We start from the raw sequence: 25124 nt of genomic DNA on the forward strand, positions 1-25124 counted from the left end.
CAATGAATGACAGAGTCACATTTGGGCCATAAACATGAAGAGCAGAAGCCCTGATTGAGGTTTTTATTTCCTATTTAGACACTTTTCTATGATGTAAAGTATGATGCAGACACTCGTGGCGTCACATCAGAGTTTAATTCACACCCTTCAAATAGTGTCTTAAGATAAAAAACAAAACGATTTTATAGATCTTTTTTGGAGGTCAGGATATCGAACTCCTTTATATTCAGGGCCACAATCAACTGGACCTGATCTTGAGGGGAGATCAGCAAAAATCAATCAACATTTATTTATAAAATCTTTTCCAACACTCAATGTCACCAAAGTGATTTCCAGTAAAATGAGAAAGAAAGGAATTAAAAGAGTGTAAAAACATACGCTATACTGACAGAGTAAAATAAAATAAAATGAAAATAAAATGTCACCATATTAGAGAATTAAAAGACAGTCTGAAATATAATAATAAATATGTTGTGAGCCAGGTGCAAAATAACAGCATCAATCGCATTTGAATAAATATTTGTCTAATATCTATCACAATACCTGAACAGGTGAGCAGTTCATCACACACACACACACACACACACACACACACACACACACACACACACACACACACACACACACACACACACACACACACACACACACACACACACACACACACACACACACACACACACACACACACACACACACACACACACACACACACACACACACACACACACACACACACACACACACACACACTTTGTGGGACGTCACAGAGAACTGTCATTTCCACACGCGTTGAACGCACCACCACATTCATTTCCGTATCGTGAGAAATCCCTCCGCGCCATCGGAGGGCCGCGTCACTCCGTAAACAGAGTGAGCCTCCGCCGCCACCAAGCGCACGTCAGCGGCTGTCACACGGAGGCGAGCCGCCGCTGCAGCGCTGCCGCCCGGCTGTGTGGAGCCATGACCGCCCCCGTGTGAGCCGCGGAGCAGCCGGGAGGCGCCGCCGCACGCCTGGTCGAACCGCTTTCCCCTCTCTCCATCACCGCCGTCACGGCCCGCAGGTATGTCCGCGTCCGCCGCGGTGAAGAAGAAGCAGGTCCGCTTCGCCAGCATGGAGGACGACGACGACAACGACGAGCAGGAGGAGGACACCCTGTTTGACAAGCGGAAGGACGCCGGCGGCCGCGGGCTGAAGAGCGCCCTGAAGGCGGCCAAGAGAGCCGCCAAGCCGGGCTCCGAGCAGCGGGTGGAGGTGGTCGGCGGGGACCGGGAAGGCCCCGGGACCTGCGGCCGCTGGATGGTCACTCTGGCTCTGTGCGCCTCCTTCCTGGGCCTGGTGAGTGGAGCCAATAATCTGATATTTAATCTACTGATTAGCTCACATCTCGGCTTAATCTGCACATCACACACTCTAACGGCCATCAAGCACACCCACTGGATTAATACATCCTCCACTTTATTATTACAACTTCACTTGATCAGCACCACCTGTAGTTGATCAGTACCACCTGTAGCTGATCAGCACCACCTGTAGTTGATCAGGACCACCTGTAGTTGATCAGGACCACCTGTAGTTGATCAGGACCACCTGTAGTTGATCAATAAAACTTCACTGCAAACGACTGAACGAGTGTTAAAGCACATTCAAGTCTAGAAAATAAAAGAGCGGACTCTGCTCCTCAAACAGGAGAAAGTGCTGAACAATATTCAGAAATGTTTCGTTATAATTAAGCTTACTGTTGCTGAAAATACTCAAAGTACAAAGTACACATCTCGGTCTTTGATCAACCACATTTAATTACTCTCGTATAAAATACAAAACATATATATTCCAGATAAAAAAAAAGTCGTTGACTCCGTAGACAGATGCTGATATAAAACCAGCTTTTATTATTTTAAGCTGTACTCCGAAGATTAGAGTTTGTGGGTCGTATTAAATACTTTCAAGTACTCAAGTTTATTAGTTCCCCCCCAACAGGTTTATGTTTTAGTCTCACTGGAGCTTCAGTCAAACTCAGTGGACTCGGAGTGTCAGTGGTGGACTCAGTGTGTCAGTGGACTCAGTGTCAGTCGAAGCCTTCAGGATGTAGTTTTCCACACAGTCGGAGTTCGGGGAAGTTTTCTTAGCGAGTCACGTTATCAGGAGTCAAACAACTGGTTCTTCAGCAGCGCTGAACTCCGCCTGCAGGCTCCGCCCGTCCAACTGGCCGGTGTGGTTCCTGCAGCTCCACAGACCCACTGCAGTGCACTTTGCACCAAACGACCCCAACTGACCCCGACGTACCATGAAGTACCCTGCGGGGGCCTACTGCACCCCGATACGCCTCACTGTACCTTGATACATCCTCCTCCTCCTCCTCCTCCTCCTCCTCCAGGGGATGAGCATCTCGGTCCTCGGCCCCACCTTTGAGGATCTGGCCGTGAACGTGAAGAAGAACATCAGCAACATCTCCTACATCTTCGTGGGCCGCTCGGCGGGCTACATCGGGGGCTCTCTGTTTGGAGGGGCGCTCATCGACTGCGTGAACCCCAACATCCTGCTGGGTAACCTCCGACCCCCACCCCCACCCGCTAGTCTCGCCGTTTCTCCCGTTCGTCCAGAGGAGTTGACACGTGTTGTGGTTCTCCTCCAGGCGGCTCCATGCTCTTCACCGCCGTGGGAATGTGTGCCATCCCCTTCTGCAAGCAGGCGCTGCTCCTCACCGTCTTCATGTCCGGCATCGGCATGTCCATGGGGGTCCTGGACACAGGTGAGGCCTGCTGGCGTCCTACCTGCACGGCTCGCCGCGGCTGGCGCTAATCCGACGGAATGTTAAAGTGTGGAGGAGGAAGAGTCTCCTCCTCAATCTGGACGTTTGCAACAAAAAACACACGGAACTTCCAGATTAAGTATCCGCCGTTCCAAAGTCGTCACCGTTTTATTCGTGGCAAAGCTAACGGCGTTAGCCAGGTAGCATTAGCATCACGTGAACATTTTGAAGACAATTAAGTCAAAGTTTGATCATTACTTGTATTTTTAAATGCAAATACAGAAAATAGAGGATTCTGGACATAATATTGTATTAAAGAAAGTATTAGTTTGTAAAAAAAACTTCTGAAGTTTCTGCAGGAATAGATTTAAAAACTTGTCTCCGTCTCAGGTGGGAACGTCCTGATCCTGAACACCTGGGGCGAGCAGGCCGGCCCTCACCTGCAGGCGTTGCACTTCAGCTTCGCCGCCGGCGCCTTCGTCTCTCCGATCATCGCCAAGCTGCTGTTCGGTAACGACGTGGTGGCGCCGGCCAACTCCACCCCACCGCTGCCGCCCGGCGAGCAGGTCACCAGAGCCCCCCAGGCCCTGATCCAGCTCATCCACAGCAAGAGCGCCACCTTCAAGTCAATGTGGGCCTACATCGTGATCGGCTCCTTCGTCTTCCTCATCTCCTTCGTCTTCTTCATTCTGTACGCCCGCGGCAGCCCGCCGCGCGACCGAGCCCGCGCCGCCTCGGGGAAGCCCCTGGTGGCCAGGCACCACCTGGCGCTGGTGGTCCTGCTCTTCTTCTTCTTCTTCGCGTACGTCGGGGCCGAGGTGGCATACGGCTCCTTCATCTTCACCTACGCCAAGGACTTCGCCCGCATGCCACCGCCGCAGGCGGCCGGGCTCAACTCGCTGTTCTGGGGGGCGTTCGCCGCCTTCCGGGGGCTGGCCATCTTCTGCGCGGCGTGCCTGTACCCCGGCACGCTGATCCTGTTCAGCCTGGTGGGCACCACCGTGTCCTCGCTGCTGCTCTGCCTCTTCAGCCGCCACCGGGTGGCGCTGTGGCTGTGCACCGGCCTCTATGGAGCCTCCATGTCCGTCACCTTCCCCAGCGGCATCGCCTGGGTGGAGCAGTACACCACGGTGACGGGCCACACCGCCTCGGCCTTCGTGGTGGGCGCGGCGCTGGGGGAGATGGTGCTGCCGGCGCTGGTGGGCTTCCTGATGGGCGTCTTCCCGCAGCAGCCGCTGCTCATGTACCTGTCGCTCTTCACCGCCACCTGCACCGCCATCCTCTTCCCCGTCATGTACAAGCTGGCCTCCGCCCCCAGTGGTCTGAGCAGGAAGCCCCGCGCCGGCGGCCGGACCGACGCTGATGACAGCGAGTACCGGCAGGCGCTCCTCCAATCGGGCGCCGACGAGGAGGAGGAGGAGGAGGAGGAGAACGAGGCAGATCAGTGGAACGACGCCGACTTCGAGGTGATCGAGATGGACGACGCCTCCAGTCTCACCAACTCGCCCAGCAAAGCAGCCGCGCCGCCGCCAGACGTCAACGTGGCGCCAGCGGGGGAGGAGGCGCCCTCGTACGCCGGCCCCCTGGGGGCGGAGTCTCCCCGACGCAAACTGCTGCTCTCTCTGGACCGAGAGAAGAAAGACTGAACGGTTTCCTCCAATCCAAACTTCTTTAGATCAGCATCACTGTTTACCTTCAACCCCGACTTCCTGTCCAGATTTAACAAAACAAAAGCACCGCTGATTCCTCTGATTCTCTTTAGGATGCCAGATCCTCACTGCGACATGAAGTGAATCGATGTTCTCACACCTTCAGATTTAAATATGATTTTAAAATATCTTGATCTGATGATTTTGTACCTTGATGTCGGCGAGGCGTTGAAAGAACAGGAAGCACCGGTTCGTTCATGTTGATGCTCGTTTTTGTCACGTTGAAACCCAGTCGACATCCTGCAGCCTCGTCCCGACGGATCCGTCGCCCCCGGGGCTGATGGGAAGTCTGTGCCTTGTTCCAGGAGGAAACCACTCCGAGGCTGGTGTGAAATTACAAACGCTTGACGGCTGGATTGTGACCGAGGTGAAGGATTTCTGTCACGTTTGGACGGATCGTTTTCCATCCTGTCGACTCGTCCTCCTGTAGATCTCGCCAGCACTGTGAATCATGTGACTCCGCCTCCAAACCTCATCGACGACACGACATCAATACATTGACTTTTTATTATAATCAATCTCAAAGCTCCACCCACAGCAACGTCCAATAAAAACAAAGAAAAACGCGTCCTTCACTTTGACTCTTTCTTGTTTCTTTTTTTTTACATTTATACAAATACACAGCAGTGTGTGTCTGCAGATGGTGGTGAAAACACACACACACACACACATATGACAGAAACGATTCAAACACAGTATTGCAACAGTCCCAAGGTTTAAAAAGAAACTGACGAGCTGGAGATGAAGTCCGGGGCGAAGCTGGACGAGTTCATAGAAAAAAGATGCTTCAGCTTCGACCCACAAACACGCCAGCGACAAGACAACGGACGTCCCACACGGTCAACCGAAGCACCGACTTACAACTCAAAAGGACAATCGACACTGAGCGAGGTGGGGGGGTGGGGGTGGGGGCTTCAGAACTGCTCCAGCAGCTGACGGAGGTATGGAGTCCTGGAGAGCTGCCTGCTGACCCGCGACAGCTTGTAGAGGACGGGACAGTCCAGAGACACACAGGAAACCTGTCGCTCTGCGCTGCTGCTGCAACTCCGGCACAACTACAGGGAGAGAGGGAGAGATTTGTAAAAAGAGGTGTAACGGTAGTTTTCGTAAGGGTCTGGTCTCGTTCACCTCCCCACCTTGAGGAGCTGCTCCTGCTGGCTCTCCAGCTGCCTCATGCCTTGCTGGAGGGTCACGGCCACCTTCTGGGGCTGCTGCCGGCACGCTGCGCACACCCCCAGCTGCGTGAGCTCGTCGCACACGGGGCAGTGCAGCGTGGTGAAGTACTGCGAGATGGTTCCCTTCCTGCCCGACTCCTCGCCGCCCGCCCCCGAGGAGCAGGACGCCTTCTGGATCTGCCGGCGAGGAGAGACGCAGGATTTAACCGCCGGCGTCGGATAGAATTCTGACCTGCTCCATGGAAAAGTGACCTACGCCTCAACACCTTACAAACTCAAATAATACAGAAAAACGGTGGCTTATGACATGACAAGTAATATTTATATGAAATATCTACATTAGAGCCAACATTCTATATGACACCGGCACACGCAGGGTTAACCTCCACCAGGAGGACAGGGCTCCATAACTTCACTTTCATCAATGACAACCTGAATCATCTGGGTTTTTTGTTCTCATCATACAAGACTGTTGTCATGGCAACAAAACAGTGCAGTGAGTGAGCACGGCCAGCAGAGGGCGTGTGCCTGCATGTGTGTGCGCCTCACCCTGGGCAGCTCCTGGTACCACCCGAACACGTCGACGCCGATCAGCTGGAACATGCGTGCGAGCGGCGGCAGGATCTGCTTGGTGATGTAATAGACGGCGTTGAGGCGCAGGCTGGCGTCCTGCAGCACCTCCACGGGCCGCCGCACCAGCTGGATGAGCGGCACGCCGGGCATCCCGTACACGATCACGTAGGGCACGCGCTCGCCCACGCGGGGCTCCAGCCGGCGGTCGTACGCCGTCATCCGCCTGGCGAGAGGAGAAGCTTCACTTCCTGTACGACTGATCAGGCAGAGCTGGTCGCCTAGCAACAGACTCCACTACTGTACCACACACACACACACACGCAGACCTGGTGAGCTCCAGGGCGGGGACGCAGGCTCCGGGCCGGTACGAGCCGCTGCCCCGGTACTCCTTGGCGAAGGTCAGGTCCTGCATGCTCGCTCGCCCGTCCAGGACTTTGACACACTGCCGCTGCACGAACTGCTTGACCTGGCTGATGTCCCGCGTCTCGAACAGCAGCTTGATGGAGCGTTCCAGGATCTGAGCGAGCACGGGGGGGGTGGGGTGGGGGGGGGGATTCACATGAAGCAGCCTGAAGCACACACACACACACGCACTCACTGCTTGGATATCCCGTTACCTTGGAAACGGCGGGGCAGCCATCGCGCCGCACCGTCTCGATGCCTTTGGCATCGAACACGGGCTCCTTTTGGTCGAGGCTCTCGTACATGTAGCCGACGTACCGCTTCTTTGTCTGCAGCACGCAGGGCAGGTACACCTGACACACACACACACACATGAATATTTACCTCTGAACGTGTGTGTGTGTGTGTGTGTGTGTGTGTGTGTGTGTGTGTGTGTGTGTGTGTGTGTGTGTGTGGCTCCGTGATGAGGAAACTCACCTTTTCAAACTTGAGCTTGACGGGTTTGGGGTTGGTCGCCGTCACTGCTTCTGCGATCTCATTCCCGATCTTAAAGGCCTGCTCTTTAGTGGCTCCTTTCAGCAGGACGAACATACTGTACACACACACACACACACACACACACACACCAGTGTGAGTGTCTCGTCTCGGGTCCACTGACGAAGCAGTGAGGTCACTTTGCTCTCTGCAGGGGTCAGAGGTCATTGGTCTCACCTGTCGGTGTCGCCGTACACGACACGTGCGCCCCACTTCTTGGTATCGTTGACCAGCTTGATGGCTCGCTCCAACGTCTCCCTGGCTTTGTGCACGATGCTGTCTCCCACCTGAACACACACACTCTGTCAGACACACTCCGCCAGGTCTCACACACACACACACACACACACACACACACACACACACACACACACACTCTAAGCTCACCTCCACGCAGGGCATGCGTCCAGAGTAGTTGGCGGCGGTGTATCCGAAGGTGACGTTGGCGATGAGCTTGAGTCCGAGTTGGCGAGCGTCCAGGAGCCTCATCAGGGCTTTGTCCTGCTTGTAGGCCTTCATCGACTGTTTGACCATGATCCGAGTGCGCAGGATCTCCTCCAGCATGCTGGGCAGGACGCCTTGACGCACGGATGACTGGAAACACACACACACACACACACACACACACACACACACACACACACACACACACACACACACACACACACACACACACACACACACACACACACACACACACACACACACACACACACACACACACACACACACACACACACACACACACACACACACACACACACACACACACACACACACACACACACACACACAGGTCAGGACTGCTGCACAGGACCAATGAGGAGAACATTTGTTGACGTCTCCGCCAGACGTCTGATTGACGAGTGATCGGAGGTGTGTGTGTGTGTGTGTGTGTGTGTGTGTGTGTGTGTGTGTGTGTGTGTGTGTGTGTCTGTCTGTCTGTGTACCTTGACGAAGGCGATGCCGCCGGGCGACACGGTGACGTGGTTGCGGAGCTGGTGGAGCAGCTCTGGAGGAACTCGCAGAGACGTGCAGCCGAACTTAAACTCATCCGGCCTGAAACAAACACACACAGAGCGAGAGAACACTTTTCAAACTTTATTCACACTCCCACAATCTAAAATAAGAAATACTGAGAAGTACTGACGTAAGGTTTACGACACAGCAGTTATAGCTAACTGACCAGATAGTGAGGTAATACCACTTCACGCCACAGGGTGGTGTCACCATGGTGTTTTAAGTGACGTGTGGTTTCATCACAAACTCCACTGCCAACTTGTAGCCTGGCATGCTAATTGCATTGTTTTAGCGCTTCTGCTGTTACCATGGGAACAGACATTTTCAAAAACGAGATCTGTTGTGTAATTATGAAACTTTTATGGTAAAATTATGCGTTTTCGTGCACATGAGGACACCAGTCTCTCTCTCTCCCCCTCTCCCTCTCTCCCTCTCTCTCTCGAGCGACAGCCGTCTGCCTGACAGAGACCAGACACTCGTTGTCACAGATGCATGCTGGGAGGTGTGCTCGGGGCTGGTGCTGTTGCTAGGCAACCACATAAATCCCGAGAGCCGCGGCGGGCTGGCGAGCTTACGTTCCCAGGCTGTCGACGTGGCCCAGGCAGGTGGAGAAGCAGTAGTTGTAGGCGATGACGATGGAGGGGTAGAGCGCCTGGAAGTCCAGCACCACCACCGGGTTGCTATAGAAACGGGACTCGGGCTCCATCACCAGCGGGATGCACTGCGGCGCCCTCTGCTGGGCCCGCTGCTGCACACTGGGCGTCACCGGGATGTAGTTGAGGGGCTTGGCCACACGCAGCATCATGGACTCCACACGGTACTGAAGACACAGCGTCACAATTACAGACTTTACGTCTACACGTGTGTGTGTGTGTGTGTGTGTGTGTGTGTGTGTGTGTGTGTGTACCTGTGATCCTCGGGTCAGAACGTGGTAGAATTGGATCCCAAACAGCCGGGCGAGCTCGCTGGTTCTGCCCACGATGTCGTGCTGCTGCAGCAGCTGCATGGTGCCCAGCACACGACTCACGTAGTGATCCACCAGCTTCCACCTACACACACACACACACACACACACACACACACACACACACACACACACACACACACACACACACACACACACACACACACACACACACACACACACACACACACACACGTTACAAAAACTCAGCAACTTTTATGTGAAAATGAAAATGACCACACAGCTCGTAATGGTTTTTAGAGAATTTTCATATTTAAATTTACATAATATAAAGAAAACGACTTGAAAGCTGCATCATTGAGTTATGATTGGCTACATGCTGCATCTCTCAGTGGGCGGGGCTAAGACAAACTGTGCGTGCTTGTCGGCGACTCACCTGTGCAGGTCAGTGTTGTGGTCGAACCACTCGGACAGCGTCGCCGGAGTGTAGAGGGGGAAACGCTGGTGGAGCACGTGAAAGGCCACGTTCTCAAAGCTGTAGTTGTTCAGGGTCACCTGCAGGGGGCGCAAAACTCGATGTGAGGGAGATCCTACACTCAGTCGGAAGGATAAATCTGATCATGTTAAACGTCTGTTTAGACAAAACAGGTGAAAATGTGGACATGTCTGTGAGTGTGTGTGTGTGTGTGTGTGTGTGTGTGTGTGTGTGTGTGTGTGTGTGTGTGTGTGTGTGTGTGTGTGTGTGTGTGTGCGACACCTGCCTCGGTCTTCATCACCCTCCACAGGTTGAGTGTGATTCGTCCGATGATGCTGATCTCAGACATGGTGTCGGCGCCGTACTCGTCTCTCTCTGCAGTGAAGCGGTTCTCTTTGGATTCACCTGAGGACACACACACACACACACACACACACACACACACACACACACACACACACACACACACACACACACACACACACACACACACACACACACACACACACACACACACACACACACACACACACACACACACACACACACACACACACACACACACACACACACACACACACACACACACGAAACAGAGGTGCCATCAGGGTGCTGCTTGCTCAGCACCACACACACTCAGGTAAACACAGACACACACATGCAGGTGTGTGTGTGGTGTGTGTGTGTGGTGGTCCCCCCCTCCAGGTGACTCCAGGACCTACCAGGTACTCTCGACAGCTGTTGGCACAGATCCAGCCCGAGAGCGGCGGCGCGCTGGAGGAGGAAACCCCAGGAACGCATCTGAACCTCGTAGCCAACCAGGATGTCCGGATCGAACCTGACGGAGCAAACTGTTACACAACTCTGGAGACACACACACACACACACACACACACGCACACACACACACACACACACACACACACACACACACCTCCTCATGATGGCGACCAGCTCCTGAAACAGCGTCTTCTCCTCGGTGACGTAGGTCACCTGCAGCCCGGAGACGCCCGACCTGACCAGCAGGGGCGCTGCAGCTCTGCCGCCTGCAGACGGAGACCAAACACGTCCGTCAGACCGTGGACATTCTCAGTGAAGAGAGACGAAGTGGAGAGTTCCTCAACATGAAGATGAAAACCCACCAACTGGATTTACTGAATAAATCTGCACCATCACACTCCCTGAACTCCTCCTGCTGACTCATCACTGCCCCCCTCCCCCGGAGGTCTGACCTCCGTCCTGACCGGACCTTCACCTTGGCCTCTGCTCCGGTGGTCTCCGTCCACCATGATGGCGCCCGACACCTGGCCGCCGTCGGCGCCCGGCAGCGGGGCGTCGCAGCTCAGGCAGTAAAATAAGGCACATATGGGGTCGAACTCGGGGTCGGGTTCCAGGTCACGACGGGTTCTGGCGTGAAGCTCCATCCCCATGAGGGTGAGGAACTGGACCTGAGGACGAGACGGCGAGTTGGAGAGGAAGGTCACTGTGTGTGTGTGTGTGTGTGTGTGTGTGTGTGGGTGTGTGTGTGTGTGTGTGTGTGTGTGTGTGTGTGTGTGTGTGTGTGTGTGTGTGTGTGTGTGTTTCCTTTGAGCTCAATGCTGAGGCTGTTTTTTTTTTAAACTGTTCACATTTTCATAGAATTGCATAAAGACTGAAAGGAACAGATGTGCAGTGATGAACAAACAAACAAACAAACAAACAAACAAACAAACACACGTCTCTCACCTCGTGCAGAGCTTTGGCGTCCTGCAGGTTCTGCATACTGACTCTGAAGCCGTACGAGTTGGAGATACTGTTTCCTTCAATCTGAGAGTTTTCTTTCTTTGGCACATTCAAAGCAGCAAACTGGTTCTGTGCAACAGAAGAGGAACCACTGACATGAACCACTGACATGAACCACTGACATGAACCACTGACATGAACCACTGACAGGAACCACTGACATTAACCACTGACATTAACCACTGACAGGAACCACTGACAGTACACACCGACAGGCCTGCTTCAGGCGCAAACTGACCTTCATCTGCGTGGTCAGCAGGACTCTCCTCAGTGGATCCGCTTGGCTCCGCCTCCTCTGCTGGAGCCTCTGAGAGTTGGGACCTTCTGCAGGTCAACAGACACAAAGAATAAACAAAGTCCTGACACCCTCTGACCTGTCAGTAGATCACATGATCATCTTGTTTACAGTTGCGTTATCGGTCAGTATCAAGAAAACAAGGACTTAAGATCCCCAGAACTGAAAATGAGCTTATCATGGCTATAATCACGTCTATTGTTCAACAGTTATATGATATTTTCATGGATTTGTCCCTGAAAGCTTCTGTCAAGCCGAGCTGCTGATGTTCTTTTATTTTTTAACAACCTGCTGCTTGTGTTTCCTGTCAATCTGCTCTCACATGGACTCACTTCCTGTCCTCACCTTGAGATATCGGCGTGCTGCACACCGGCTGCACGTCGTCCTCGTTCCGCCACCGCCTCTTCAGAAACGGCACGCCGTCGAGGGGGAGGGGGCTGGTGTCGTCGTCTCGCCGGACTGCGGCGTGGCGACACGCAGGACTTGGGGTCGGCTTCGAGAGTCTCTGTGACAGAGGGTCCGGGTCCGAGGGTCCGGGCTGCCAGGACGGCAGCTCCGGAGAAACTGGAGACGGGATTTTATCGTCACGCTCCTCCTCCTCCTTCTCCTCCTCCTCGCCTCCATCTTGGTCCTCCAGCTCCGGAGCCACGCTGCCCTCGTCTGAAATGGGACTGAGGCTGGTGGTCTCGCGCAGCGTGTTGTGGACGGGGTTTCGCTTCTTCCTCCTCGGAGTCCTGACACTGGACGGGCTCCCGCACAGCTCCACCTTCACACAGCTGGAGGGGGCCGACGGCTGCTGCTGCTGACCTCCCTCCGGGTTCCCATCCTCTGAAACGGCCCGCCCCTTCCTCAGAAGCTCCGCCTCCCTCCTCGCTCTCTGCAGGCTCTCGTACTGCCGCCGGGCCTCCAGCCACAGCTGCACCCGCTGGCGGCTCGGAGGATTCCGGCAGGGGAGCAGAACCACCTTCTTGTCTGCAGGCGGGTCGGCCTCCGCCTGCAGCTTCACCGCTTCAGCTCCCAGGCGGGAGGGGGGAGCAGCGGCGGCGGCGGCAGTGGCAGTGGCGGCGGCGGGGTCTGTCATGGCTGAGAAGGCCATCTTCCAGAAGTAGAGCCCCTCCAGCGACAAGTCGCCACTGAATTCTGAAAGTTCTCTGGTCAACCTGGTTTCCACGGTGAGTTTCCTGCCACCGACCTCCCTGCAGGAGAGACGGGAGCGTCGTCAGCAGACAGACTGAAATCCTTCACAGCCACACCAACTGCTCTCTAAACACGAATAATACAATCGCACAACCACAGATAAGTTTGCTACGCTGACATTTAAAAGGTTTAGTTACTTTCGCTTTTGTTTGTATAAAAGTACGTATTTTACCAAATTTTGGGAAAAATTACTCACCTGAATTACATGAAATCTTCAGGGATGATTTGTCATCATCCAAGGAACAATCGATTAGATTTTGGGACGTTAACGTGAATAAATCTTTAAAAAAAAAATAACGCGAACAAATGTCCCATACAAAGCGGAAGGGAGAGGCACCTCATGGAGGAGCTCAGCGTCTGTTGCCATGGAGACACTCCCTGCTCGGTGTTTCAGTGACGTAGCTACCTGACCTACCCAGTTAGCATCCATATGAGCTAACGGCTATCATGCTAGCGATGCTAACCCGCTCTAGTTCGTTTCTGTGAGACAACGCAAAGACGTTCCACGAAACAGAAACTTCAGCCGGACGACAAACATTTTGTAAGCGATCACAGTCACATGACTTCCTGTCTTCATGTGTGTCATTTCAAATTCAGTAATCATAATAATAATCATACAAATACTTAAATACTTATGGTGCCAAGCAGCAGAGAGACGCAGCAGCCATGAAGATGCCCCCCAAAAAAAGCTTCTTCTTCTATTCTGACCTCAATATTTCCTCTTTTTGGAGCTTCTATTGCAGCAGTCTTGATAAACATCTAAAAACATTTTGTGGACTGTGTGGCCGTCGGTGAAGCTGAAGGAGCTGAAGTTGATCTACCAACATGTTCACCACCTCCACCCGAGAGTGTTAAAATACTCTGTATGCCGTATGACGGCCAGACCGACTGATCTGACAGTGAGGCCCCTTATAGCTGACCTTGACAGCTGACAGAGCGGTCGTCAGGAGAACCGGAGAGAGCGTCCCTACAAGTGTGGTCGCAGTTAAAAAAGGCATTTCAAGAAGAAATGTGAATTCTGGTCTTACATTGGTTTTCCTGGCGCATCAGAAGGGTCGCTGCAGAAGGGTTCCTGGAAGGTGGCCTCGGACATCTCCAGGTCCAGCAGGGTGCCGAGGATCTCCTCCCGGTTTGGGGGGGACATGAGGGGCTTGAGAATGTGAGTCCCGCCCCCTGGCGCTCTCTGCTGCTGGCCCGCCCTGCCCTGCGACAGCGAGCTGGCGGAGCACGGAGAGCCGCTGGGCGTGGCAGACGACGTCAGCCCGTCGACGCCGTCCGGGAGTTCGCTTGTTGGCGAGCCGTTGTGGTCGACGAAGGAGGCGGAGCTTAGAGGCAGGGGCAGTATGGGGTCAAAAACTGAGAAGAGCAGCTCTTTTCTCTCACAGTGGAAGTCCTGGAAGGGGCTGAGGTTGTGGGATTTACCGTACGACAAGTCCCACTCCCTGCTCTTCATTTTGTCCGCTTCGAACGACACAAAGTTGGACTCAGACTCTTTGTTTTCCGATCTGTCAAAGAGGTCCGGACTGGCAGGCCGCTGCCAGTCAGAGTCCTGATGAAGGTCCTTGTCCGGTTTCTTCTCAGCAGCAGGAGCCTGAGCGGACACGGCCTCCTGGCTAACGTCACTCAGAAACTTCACTGGCAAGTTTTTATCAGCCAGGACAAACTGGCTGCCGCTGTACGGACTGGAGAACTGTGTCTGATCAATGGCGTTTATATCAAAGGTGTAGTTGTGTGGGAGCTCTGGCGATAAGCTGTCCTCCATGAAGTTACAGTTACTCTCCAGGCCGGGCTCGGCGAGGAAGAGAGGGGAGTCCTCGTCCACGCTGCCCTCCTGCTTCACTGACGTGTTCGGCTCGGGGTTGCGGATCTTGGCTTTCCTGTTCCTGGGCCGTTTATCCTGGGGATTGGTCGACTTTGGGGCTCTGGGCTTCCGGGGAGCCGTGGACGGAGCTTTTCTGGATTTGGTGGGTTTGTCTGCGGGACTCAACAGGGCGGCAGCCTGAGCCATGGCGGTGGAGTGTCTGTCTGTGCCAACCACCTGTACAGGAAGAGCCTGAACCTGCCGCCTCTTCTGGAGAAGCTGCTTGAGCACAGCCAGTCCAGACGGCGTCTCGGAGAGCGTGGGGATGTTCCCTCCCTGTGGAGAAGCTGCCGGCGGCTGTCTGTCCTCACTGGGTTTGTGTGAGGAAGGACCAGACTGCGGAGGAACCCGAGCCGCACACTCATCCTGGGAAGCCTCGGCCTTCACTACAGCCGTCTGACACCCGGTCTGCTTTGTCTGGACCAGAACTAAAGCGCTTTGGTTGACCTCCATTATGGCGGTCTCACAGTCTTCAACCTTTGGTTCTATAAACTGAGATTCTGACTTCTGAGAACTGCTCCCGTCTACGACGTCAGGATCTTTAGAGGAGCTTTGAGAAGGACACAACTCATCTTGCGAGGAAAGAACCTGGGAGCTGGCTTTACGTTTGGGTTTCTGGGTCGTCTTTTTACGAGATCTTCGAGGTCTTGGTGTGGGTGGAGCACTGTCGACGGGAACCTCAGCCTTCTTCCGCTGCCTGGGTGAGGCACTGCCTCGTTTCGGTCTCCCCCTCTTGGACTCTTCTGCCTCGGGAGGCTTCTTAGCAGACCGACCGAGTTTCCTTTTACCGACTTCTACCGACTTCTTGGGTTTGGCAGCTTGGCGCTTCCTTTGTGCTACTTTGGGCGAAGACGCCGTGCGCGGCCGTTGACCAGCAGAGCTGAGACAAGGGTCACTGAGCGGGTTGATCAGCTGCTCTGGACCGTCCATGAGAGGGTCGCTGGGGGACCAGCAGCGTGGGGGGGATACGTTTGTGGGGCTGGGGGATCGATCGGAGAGGTAGCCCAGCTCCAACATGACATCGGTGAACTCCGAGTCGTGGTCGTCTGCCAGTTCACAGTAACATGGCCGAGCGGGAGGCAGAGAGGGCAGAACTAAGCCCCTCTGACAGCCTCCGGTCCTTTTAACCCTCCCCGCCTTTCTGATTCGAGCTTTGGGATTGTTCACCATCTTTTTATTTGATGAGCCCACCTTTGCTTTTTTTTTGGGATGTTTTTTGGCCTTCGGCTCGGTGACTGGGAACTTGACAGCAGTGGACTCTGGCACTTTGGGCCAGAACTCTTTAAGAGGAGCCAGTTTATCATACCTCTCCAGCCTGTCCGGCGTCAACAGCACTAACGGTTCCTCTGCATTCACTTTGGACATCTTCACCAGCATGTTTTTCTGCCCTTTGAATCTGTTGATGATGATGTACTTGATTATGATCGGAGGCTCTTTCTTGCGTCTCTTCTGAGACTTCACCTCTTGTCCGCTGGACACGCTGCCGTCCTTCGGCTGTTCTTTGGCAGAGTTTTTGGAGCGAGTGGTGCCGGACTGTTCTCCCTCCTCCCCATCGCCGTTCATCTTCCGTTTGGCCCTCAGGGTGTATTTACTCCCAGGCAGCCCCGACGGTTTGGTGCAGGTGATTTTAGCGGAGAGTTCTTGCATGGGGCCGTCGTCGTCCGAGCCCTTAACCTCCTCGGAGAAACAGGAACCACCGGAGACGCTTGAGACCACGGGTTGGGTCAGTTCTACAGTCTGTTCACTGACGGACATCTCCTCACTTTCTTTCTCCTCTTCTACTTCTGACACTGGCTCTGTGATCGACCCCTCTTGAACTGGTGTGTCCTCGGCTGGCTGACCTTCAGACGCCGACATGTCGGACTCTGTGGTCTCTGGGTAAGAAGGTGTGACGGAGGTGGGATCCGGTGTGGGAGTGGTGCTATCCTGGCTGTCAGAGGTAGAGTTCTGGACAATCTTTATCTTAGTTCCAGTCATTCCTAACCGTTTCTTAAGCTTCGACCGGCGGGGCTGGGTCTGCTCCAGCTTGTTGAGGGTGTCGCCCATCTTCTTGCTCCCAGCTTTCTTCCTGCTGAGGCAGTTGGAGAGGATGACGCTGGGAAAGAACTCGTAGTGTGCTTCCTGCTGGGCCACAATCGTCCGCTCTGTCTTGTTCTCCTGATAGTCCTCGTACCTGATTTTGAGCTCGCCCACATCTCCCTCCTCGGTGTCTGGGCCCAGTTCTTCCTCCTGCGGATCGAGGAACTCGTCCTTGTTTGGCGAAGGCGCCGCGGCGATGTTCCTCAGGATGGGGCTTTTCGTCTCCTTTGCACTGAGCTCCAGCTCCGTCTTGGCCGAGCAGTTCCTCAGCTCGGAGTAACAGAAAGCGAAGGTCCTGTGGTTCTGAAGGATGGACAGACAGTTGCTCTCTACATTCTTGATGCTGCCGTACTTCTTCCTGTTCTTAGTGCCAAACGGGAAACTTTCCCGATCCGTCTTGTCGTAGCCGTACAGGGGTCTGATGTCCTCTGTGTTGACACAGATGGGCGACACCTCTGGCTGGCTGGCCGTTTTGCAGGGGATCGGGTGCTTGACAGGCAGCATGTAGGGAATCTCTTTATTCACTCTGAAGCCTGTTGAACATTCGCTGCTGCCGTCCTGGCCGCTCTTCAGCTGAAAGTGCTTGTCTAACGGTGGCTCCGTGTCCAACACATGAAGCGGTCTGTGTTCATGGTGTTTGAGCTCCAGAAGGGTCTTTGCAGACGAGGGGGGTTCTACTGGGACCGTCTCACCGGGGAAGGGGTTTCTCTTCCCCAACATCTTCTCTGTGACCGTGAGTGAAGACTGAGTCATGGAGCCGCTGTCGGTTAAAGATGAATCTACAACACAGGAAGAGAAGAGTTCAGCTGTTATATCACCACGTTTACACAGGCTGCTGTTTTAATGTCATTTACATTAGTCATAGAGTGAAGGGTGTGTGTGTGTATGTGTGTGTGTGTGTGCGTGTGTGTGTGTGTGTGTATGTGTGTGTGGACCCACCGCTGCTCTCATCTGCGGCCCCGTCCAGCTGCAGGATGGACAGGTTGGCGAACGGAGAGCTGTTCCCGCTCCACTCCATGTCCTCATCTGAAGACTCCTGGTGGTCGTCACTCAGGGCGTCCTCTGTGTCCTTCACACCGGGTCTGTGTACACAAACACACACACACGCACACACGGTTTATACTTCTATATTACCTCGATTCATCTTGTTTTCATGGAGCCACTAAAGCAAAACTGCCACATGGCAGAAAAACCATCAATGCCCAGGAACTGAAGGAAAAGGATTAGTGCTGTCAAACGATTGAATTTGAAATCAGATTAATCACAGGGTTGCTGTGGATTACTTTCAATTAATCACGATTAATTATCATCAACATTTAATCTACATTAATCATGTTTCATTGTGCATGAGCAAACAGACTCAAGAAAGAAGGGAATATATCTGCACTTAACTTGTTTAATAAACACTTAACAAATCACGTGAACAAAACAACTTCTCTCTTTTTCAAAACAAAAGGTTTTTCACCGCATCGCACCCAGCATGCACCGCAGTGCGTTTCACAAAGACAATTAATGGGAAGCAGGAAATTGATGGATCCTGTAGAAATGGACCTTCATTGTGCACTGTGGATGGGTTCATTGCTTTAATATTTTTAATCATGATTAATCATGATTAATCCTTTTCATAGCAGGAGGAAAGCTGCAGAACCAAAGTCAGAAATGGTGGCTTTCTGCCCGCAGCTCTTCATGTGGCTCATCAGCCCTGCGACAGTGGCTCCACAAAGCTTTCACTACATTGTGTATGAGCTTTACATTTCTCCCAACTGAACCGACCTCACAGAAGACGAGGAGCTCTCGGGGGGCTCGCTGTCCCACCGCTGCGACATGAGGCTGCTGAGCTGCGTCTCCTCCTTGTCCAGCTCCGGCTCCGCCTCCTCTTCATCGCTGTTGCAGTGGTAGGGGAGGGGCTGTGAGCTCTGCCTGGCGGGGGTCCTGCAGAAGCCATCGTCCTCCAGACCGGCCAGCAGGTCAATGAGGGACTGGTCCCGGCTGCTCTCTGCGCACAATCCCAGCTGTACATGTTACAGCTTTCTGACACCACTTATAGCTTAAACTGGTTCAGGGAGGAAAAGGTAAACCGGTCGGCGGTGTAAACGGGAGTGTGAAGCGTACCGAGCAGGGCGGACGTCTGAGACGGAGGGAGGAAAGTCTGACTGCTCTCCAGGAGGCTCAGGATGGCCTCCTCGTCCACCACGGCCTCCTCCGGGACTCTGCTCCTCACAGAGTCTGCACACAGGAGATCGCCTGTGAAACATCAGGGTGTGGCAGACTAGAACGTCGAACAAAACAAAAAGAAAAACAGCTTTCACGTCTGGTGAAGCAGGCGTGTCTCTACCTGGCCGAGAGTCCCGGTGCTCCTCCACAGCACGAGCCAGGGAGCAGGGCAGGCGGTCCGGGCTCAGAGGGTCCAGGTGCAGGCTGAGCTCAGCGGGGAAGTCCCCCTGGTCCTCCAGGTCCCCCACAGACAGCTCCTGGGTCCTGAGCAGGAAACAACATCACGTCATTACAAGGCTTTTCAAACACACTGCGAGCTGCCGGGGACAAAGTATTCTAACTCTGGTTACACGTTTCAAACGGCCTCACGTGAGTAGAAGAAGGGACGAAGATAAAGCGAGTCGGTGAAATTCTACAGGTGAGTGGAGCGCCTCAACCTCTCCTAGACATGTCTTTGAAAAGGAGGCAGAAGCTTTGCTGGTTTCCTGTCAGCGCACGAATCTCAAAGTAGAGAACCTTGTGCTATCTTCCTGCTGCAGTCAGGTTTTATTAGCATCTTTTCACCGGGGATCTTAATCAGGGGAAATACTCGCTCTACTGTGTGTGAGGCTGCACGTGTGTGTGTGTGTGTGTGTGTGTGTGTGTCTGTGTGTGTGTGTGTGTGTGTGTGTGTGTCTCTAAGTGCTCCGTGTGCTGGAGAGAGGATATGAATGGAAAACGGGCAGGCAGCCAGCAGAGCTTTGTTTCCCTCCAGATCGCTTTCAGCCGCAGGCTGCCGATCACGCTCTTTTACCCACGCTGCCCTGCTGCATCGCCTAGCAACTCGCCGTTTAGCGACTGTGAAATATTGAAACGCGGGAGCAGGAAGGCGGCCGCGACCTGCGGGTTTGGAAGGAGTCTCACAGGATTTATGGCACGTGAGATGAGGTGCAGTTCCTGCATGGATCCACAAGGGGTCGTCACACTGAACTATCAGCATGACAATGTCAGAGGCTGGAGACAAAGAGGTGGCGGGTCCATATAGGAAACGTTGCTCCTTTGGATGGAAGTTGAAACGAAGCCCCGAAAGTCATTCTTATCAAATATGTTGAAAACTCGTCTGTGGACAGTAAAGCTGCATAGAATCATGTCTGAGCCCTGCTGCGCTCCACAGGAGTGAGGTAAAGTGTGAGGTGGAGTCAGACCGGACAGAGAGAGACTGCACTGATGGAGGGGAGTAAAACTCTGGGATTCTAATGAGTCAACGAGACACGTTTTCCCTCGCTGACAGTAAACGTTCCTCTCAGTTCAGACCATCACTACTCTAATGTTTTCAGTGTTCACTCACCGTAATTACTGGACCACTGAGCCACACCTGAATATAAGCCGCACACACCAAATTTAAAAAGAAAGATCAAAGTTACATGATGCACCTGAATGCATCACCCATGTATTTGCGTCATGAAGCTTGTTAACCTGTAAAAATCCATAAAGGCTCAAATCGTGTGAAAAAGGTACCGGCTTATAGTCCGGAAATTACGGTAAATCAAATTAAATGTTTCCATAGATTTGGAAGAGAGTCTAAAACAGGGCAGTCAAACATAAGGCCTGTGGGCTGAAACCGATGTCAGAGCAAGAGGCTCCAATCCACCAAGCAAATTGTATAAATTTCAAGAAAACGCAGATTTTGTTGCTGTGAGAGCAGTGGACACAACAAACACTGATAAACTCGCATCGGCATCAAAGCCAGGAGTTTGTAACAACAAGCAGAAAACAACAGAAGTTTATTTTGACATTTGACTGTATTTTGCACCAGAAGGTTTCATTAAAATTGAGATTGTAGGAATTTTCTGCAGTAATTGTTGGGTTTTGTGAGAACACAGACATTTCCATCACGTATACTCTCGGCGCCTCAACAAAGAAAACCTTTAAAGTTGTAATTTGAAGGTTATTATGGCACTATTTTACCGGTCCAGCCCACTCGAGATGAAATTGACCCGTGGCTAAGCCCCGCCCCCGAATGCAAACCAACCAATAGCTTTCATCTCCCAACTGCCCGGACTCTGACCAACAATCTCTACTCGCTGCTGTGTGAAGGAAACACGGCTACTCTGGTCCATAACTTCAAATATTTTGTGGCGAATTAAAAGAAAAAAAGACTTGGAAACATCTTTCCTCCTCCTCCCTCTTCCAACAAGGTTTCTAAGTGAAAACACTAAATTTTTATGTGTCTTGAGCATCTGTTAACACAACAGCGATGCTCAGAGCCACTGAAATGGAAACTTTTTTAATAGAGCTTTCAACTTTTTGGAAAACACTCCGTCTCCGTGGAAACGGGGGGAAAAACACAACTTCTGAAGTTGTTTCTCTTGTGGTTTTATCCAAACTGTGTGTGTCGCTCTGCTTTTCTCTGCTGCACGCGGTAACTGTCATCATTCACCTCACACACCCCTCAGTGTGTGTGTGTGTGTGTGTGTGTGTGTGTGTGTGTGTGTGTGTGTGTGTGTTGAACCCACGACAGCAAACCGAATCCACTCACACGTCAAAGTCGTTCTCCTTCAGGATGTCCTTCAACCTCTTCAGCAGGACTTTCTCGCTCTCCGTGGAGGTGGCGAACTCATGATCTGAAACAGGACACACACACACACACACACACACACACACACACACACACACACACACACACACACACACACACACACACACACACACACACACACACACACACACACACACACACACACACACACACACACACACACACACACACACACACACACACACACACACACACACACACACACACACACACACACACACACACACACACACACACACCTGTTTAACTGGAGGTCTTTAGAGACTGACAACAGAAATGAACATCTTGTATAGAAAGCAGACGAACACGGAGACTCAGACCGTCTCACCTTGAGACTCGGGAGCGTCAATCTGGGAGCTCTCGTTCTTCTCCCTCCTCCTCTGCTTCTCGTCCTCCCAGATGGCCTGCAGACCGGGGTTCTTGCCGATCTGATCTGAACACACAGAGACGACAACAGTCAGGCTGCTCGTACTCTAGTGTGGAGCTGCGCCGCCACCAAAACATAAACTACGAGTCACAACAGCTGAAACAAAGGGAGGAAATCATAAAAACGAGTGCATGTTTCTTTGCAGATTAAAAACAAAGGCCTTGTTTATTCTGTCAAAACCTCAGAATGTGTTTTTCCTCATTAACGAAGGTCTCCGTCTTTGATTTAGAAGATTTAGAGCACAATGAACAGAAGAAGGAATCACAAACAGGAGCCGGGAGGCGACATGTGTAGACCTCATGTGGTTTCATCTCTCCATCACTGGCTGTCTGATGACAGCAGGTCAGAGCCGGTAGGGCTAAGTCTGGTAGGGTCAGAGCCGGTAGGGCTAAGTCTGGTAGGGTGGCAGGGTCAAGGCCCCTGCAGACTCCCATAAGAACACTTAAGAAGAAAATTTGCCTGTGACGTGGATGTTGGACCAGTTTCAGAGCCGACGGCCTCCAGTGATGCGTTCAGGTGCGTCACGTAACCCCGACCGTGCTACCTGCTACATGCTAACGTTCTTCAGGGCTCACAAAGTAGTGAGGCTTCATGCCAAACATGATTAAAATATGACTGACAGTCTTCAGCGAGCTGGAACACACAGCACATGGCAGTGCCGAAATTCTTTGTTTGTTTGTCAAAACCCTGGAGTGCTGGACGTTCTTCTTGTTCTTATGGAGGATGAATCGATCTTTACAGGTCGTCAGGTCAGAGCAGGCAGCGTTAAATAGCTGCAGTATTGCTGCTGGAGTCTGATGTGGGATGTGATGTGCAGCGATCACCAGAGGAGGGAGCAGCCGTGAACCTTCAGTCATTCGAGCTGAAGCTGCTGCATGTGCTGTTCTCTCCACCCGTCCTGCTGTGGTGTGACACGAGTGCCACCGACGCTGCTGGTGGAACCGAGAGGGGCTGACGGGCGCCACAGGGGGAGAAAGACATAACTGTGCTTACTTTCTATGTCCAGGCGGTTGAGGATGTCCACGGCCACGGCGTCGACCTCCAGCTCACACGTGCTCTGCTTCCCCACCTCATCCAGGACCAAGGAGCTGCAGGCAGAGGGAACCACTCCGTTAAAAGTTCAGCAGTAAAAGCAGCTCAGGCAAGACAGTGAATAAATACATGAACATAACATGCAAACAATATATCAGCAGATAACAAAACCACACAGGAACAAAAATCCTGGTCTGTTTCTTCAGAGCTCTAAATATTCTCACGTTTTCAGACAGACATAGCAACATTAAAAAAAAAAACCATCTGTTCACAGGGCAACGGTGTAAACACTGAAAACATTGTAGTTTTCATGTTGGGCCACTAGGGGGTGCTGTTTGTTTTTGTAATGAAAGTACACACACATGCCTGCAGAGAACAATCCGATATAAATTATAACAACAGAAGTACACAGACATTCTAGTGGACCGGCGACAAAGTTGGATTGTTATTACGGTGACTGTCAAAATAAAAGTCCCAAGTGCCAGGAGAATATGGACTGGGAGTCATGAAACATTGTTCTGATTGTCCATCTACTGAGCATGTGCAGAAGAACTATTTTGTGTGCATGCGCAGTAGCTATATATTGTATAGTATTTCTATTCCTATTGTTATTTTTTATTTTTTATTTTATTTATTCTTGTTTGTTGTTGTTTGCACTGCAGTTTGCACTGATGGGAGGACTGTAATTTCAAATTAATGTGCTTAATAAACTTTGAAATTGAAATTGAATTGAATTGAGCTGCGTTTTCAAAAAGTTGTGTTTCAAATGGAACCAAGCGCCGTTGTCATGGAAACAGACACCCGAAACACAATGAAAGCTTTGTGTTTCACTTGATGTGTTCACGTGAACGGGGCCTGAAGGAGCAGGAGTGTTTCTCCACGGCGGTCAGGGTGGAGTTTAGAGAGGGAGAAGTGTTTGCGATGTGAGACTTGGTGTCACAGACGTGCCGTCGTTTCCCGGTTCACGCGGCGCTGTCCTGAACAACGGAGAGACGGAGGCACGACGCTGAAAGAAAGTCGTGAGAACTCCCTGGACTCTGAAGTAAACAGGAAGATTAAGAAGTGGAAGGAGACAAAGCGATTCCTTCGGAAAGATTAGAGCGAAAGAGCCTGAGGCCGACGATTCAGTTCAATTCAACTTTATTCATAAAGCACCAAATACAACACAGTCATTTCTAGGTGCTTTAAACAGAAGGAAATCCGATGCACTCACCATGGGAGGGAGTCCTCCTCCCAGCGGACAAACGTTCCCCCCGTTGTGCTGGTGTTGAGTGTGGAGGTGCCGGGGCTCCTCCAGGGGCTGGTTGACGGTCGGCCGGTGGGTTCTTCTGGAACACACAGCGGGAGGCAGGACAGCGTTTAACTGGGTGGGAAATTCACTGCTGACGGCTTGACGGAGGCGGCAGACGCAGGTTCTGTTTGTACAAGCGGACAGCCTGAAGCGACGTCTTCCGGCGCCTCACCAAGTCCAGCCGATCCGGTTCAGTTTGCTCCTCCATGAGGGAATGACGATATCCAGAGACAAGTTCCTGAGTTCGCCTCCGTTCATCTGGTCTCATGGAGACGCTTCAAACACACAGTGTTTCTGTTTTCTAACTTCTGGATCAATCACATTCATCTTAAACTGGTTGCTTGTATCAGCCCACCCTCTGATTGTTCCCCCTCCTGATCCCAGATTACCGACTTGCTTTCAAGTCGGGGCTTAAGGGCAGAAGAAAAGGTAAACAGGTGTCTGTATTATGGAGGTGATGTGTTCCCTTTGTTGGGGCCCTTGGACTTTTCTTCCCCTCAGTGATTGCATCAGAGGATCAAACATGGGAACTCTGCTTCTGTCGGGCGTGAAGGACATTCTTAGTCTCCGGTGGGGAGCCTCCTGTCTCCAGCCATTAGTTCCCCCCTGCTGCGGGGGAGGGGCGGGGGGACGTGATCAAACGGAGCTGGAAGTCCACAGTTTCGCTCTGCGTCAGGTGGAAGAGGAAACCTTCAGCCCGACTCTCCCACCGAGGTGAAGTTTCATTTAGAAAATGGGGGAAGATTAAAAAATGAAAAAGCCCCGTATGCAGATGACGTCGTCGTAAACATTCCCCTCGTTT

At 52.5% G+C, this 25124-nt stretch overlaps 2 protein-coding genes across 2 annotated transcripts in view; one reads left to right on the top strand and one right to left on the bottom strand.

The window, feature by feature from the left end:
• Positions 1-838: 838 nt before the first annotated feature.
• mfsd4b (major facilitator superfamily domain containing 4B) lies at positions 839-5035 on the top strand. Its single transcript, XM_080491110.1, has 4 exons — positions 839-1339; positions 2379-2547; positions 2637-2753; positions 3144-5035. The coding sequence occupies exons 1-4, from the start codon at positions 1067-1069 to the stop codon at positions 4397-4399; spliced, it is 1815 nt and encodes a 604-aa protein (XP_080347236.1). The 5' UTR covers positions 839-1066; the 3' UTR covers positions 4400-5035.
• A 9-nt stretch (positions 5036-5044) lies between these two features.
• rev3l (REV3 like, DNA directed polymerase zeta catalytic subunit) overlaps positions 5045-25124 on the bottom strand; it is a 39628-nt gene continuing 19548 nt past the window's right edge. Inside the window, exons 5-32 of the mRNA XM_080491107.1 lie at positions 24245-24359; positions 22993-23087; positions 21901-22005; positions 21513-21597; positions 19116-19258; positions 18893-19006; positions 18554-18776; positions 17720-17862; positions 13869-17559; positions 11989-12839; positions 11587-11672; positions 11292-11417; positions 10822-11014; positions 10501-10612; positions 10289-10404; positions 9853-9971; positions 9528-9646; positions 9074-9215; positions 8742-8986; positions 8097-8205; positions 7534-7740; positions 7324-7433; positions 7090-7204; positions 6828-6965; positions 6537-6727; positions 6187-6433; positions 5599-5814; positions 5045-5517 (exon numbers count right to left, since the gene is read on the bottom strand). Coding sequence (XP_080347233.1) covers positions 5377-5517; positions 5599-5814; positions 6187-6433; positions 6537-6727; positions 6828-6965; positions 7090-7204; positions 7324-7433; positions 7534-7740; positions 8097-8205; positions 8742-8986; positions 9074-9215; positions 9528-9646; positions 9853-9971; positions 10289-10404; positions 10501-10612; positions 10822-11014; positions 11292-11417; positions 11587-11672; positions 11989-12839; positions 13869-17559; positions 17720-17862; positions 18554-18776; positions 18893-19006; positions 19116-19258; positions 21513-21597; positions 21901-22005; positions 22993-23087; positions 24245-24359 — 8297 coding nt within the window. The 3' untranslated portion in view covers positions 5045-5376. The remainder of the gene's footprint in view (positions 5518-5598; positions 5815-6186; positions 6434-6536; positions 6728-6827; positions 6966-7089; positions 7205-7323; positions 7434-7533; positions 7741-8096; positions 8206-8741; positions 8987-9073; positions 9216-9527; positions 9647-9852; positions 9972-10288; positions 10405-10500; positions 10613-10821; positions 11015-11291; positions 11418-11586; positions 11673-11988; positions 12840-13868; positions 17560-17719; positions 17863-18553; positions 18777-18892; positions 19007-19115; positions 19259-21512; positions 21598-21900; positions 22006-22992; positions 23088-24244; positions 24360-25124) is intronic.

This window comes from Lipophrys pholis (assembly GCF_963383615.2).
Source record: "Lipophrys pholis genome assembly, chromosome: 21".
Classification (NCBI taxonomy): domain Eukaryota; kingdom Metazoa; phylum Chordata; class Actinopteri; order Blenniiformes; family Blenniidae; genus Lipophrys; species Lipophrys pholis.

What these genes read in the sequence shown, in the direction of transcription:
- mfsd4b (XM_080491110.1), top strand. Translation starts at nt 1,067, where the DNA reads ATGTCCGCGTCCGCCGCGGTGAAGAAGAAGCAGGTCCGCTTCGCCAGC. An exon ending in GCGCCTCCTTCCTGGGCCTG is followed by an intron (nt 1,340 to 2,378) that starts GTGAGTGGAGCC and finishes CTCCTCCTCCAG; the next exon opens with GGGATGAGCATCTCGGTCCT. An exon ending in CATGGGGGTCCTGGACACAG is followed by an intron (nt 2,754 to 3,143) that starts GTGAGGCCTGCT and finishes TCTCCGTCTCAG; the next exon opens with GTGGGAACGTCCTGATCCTG.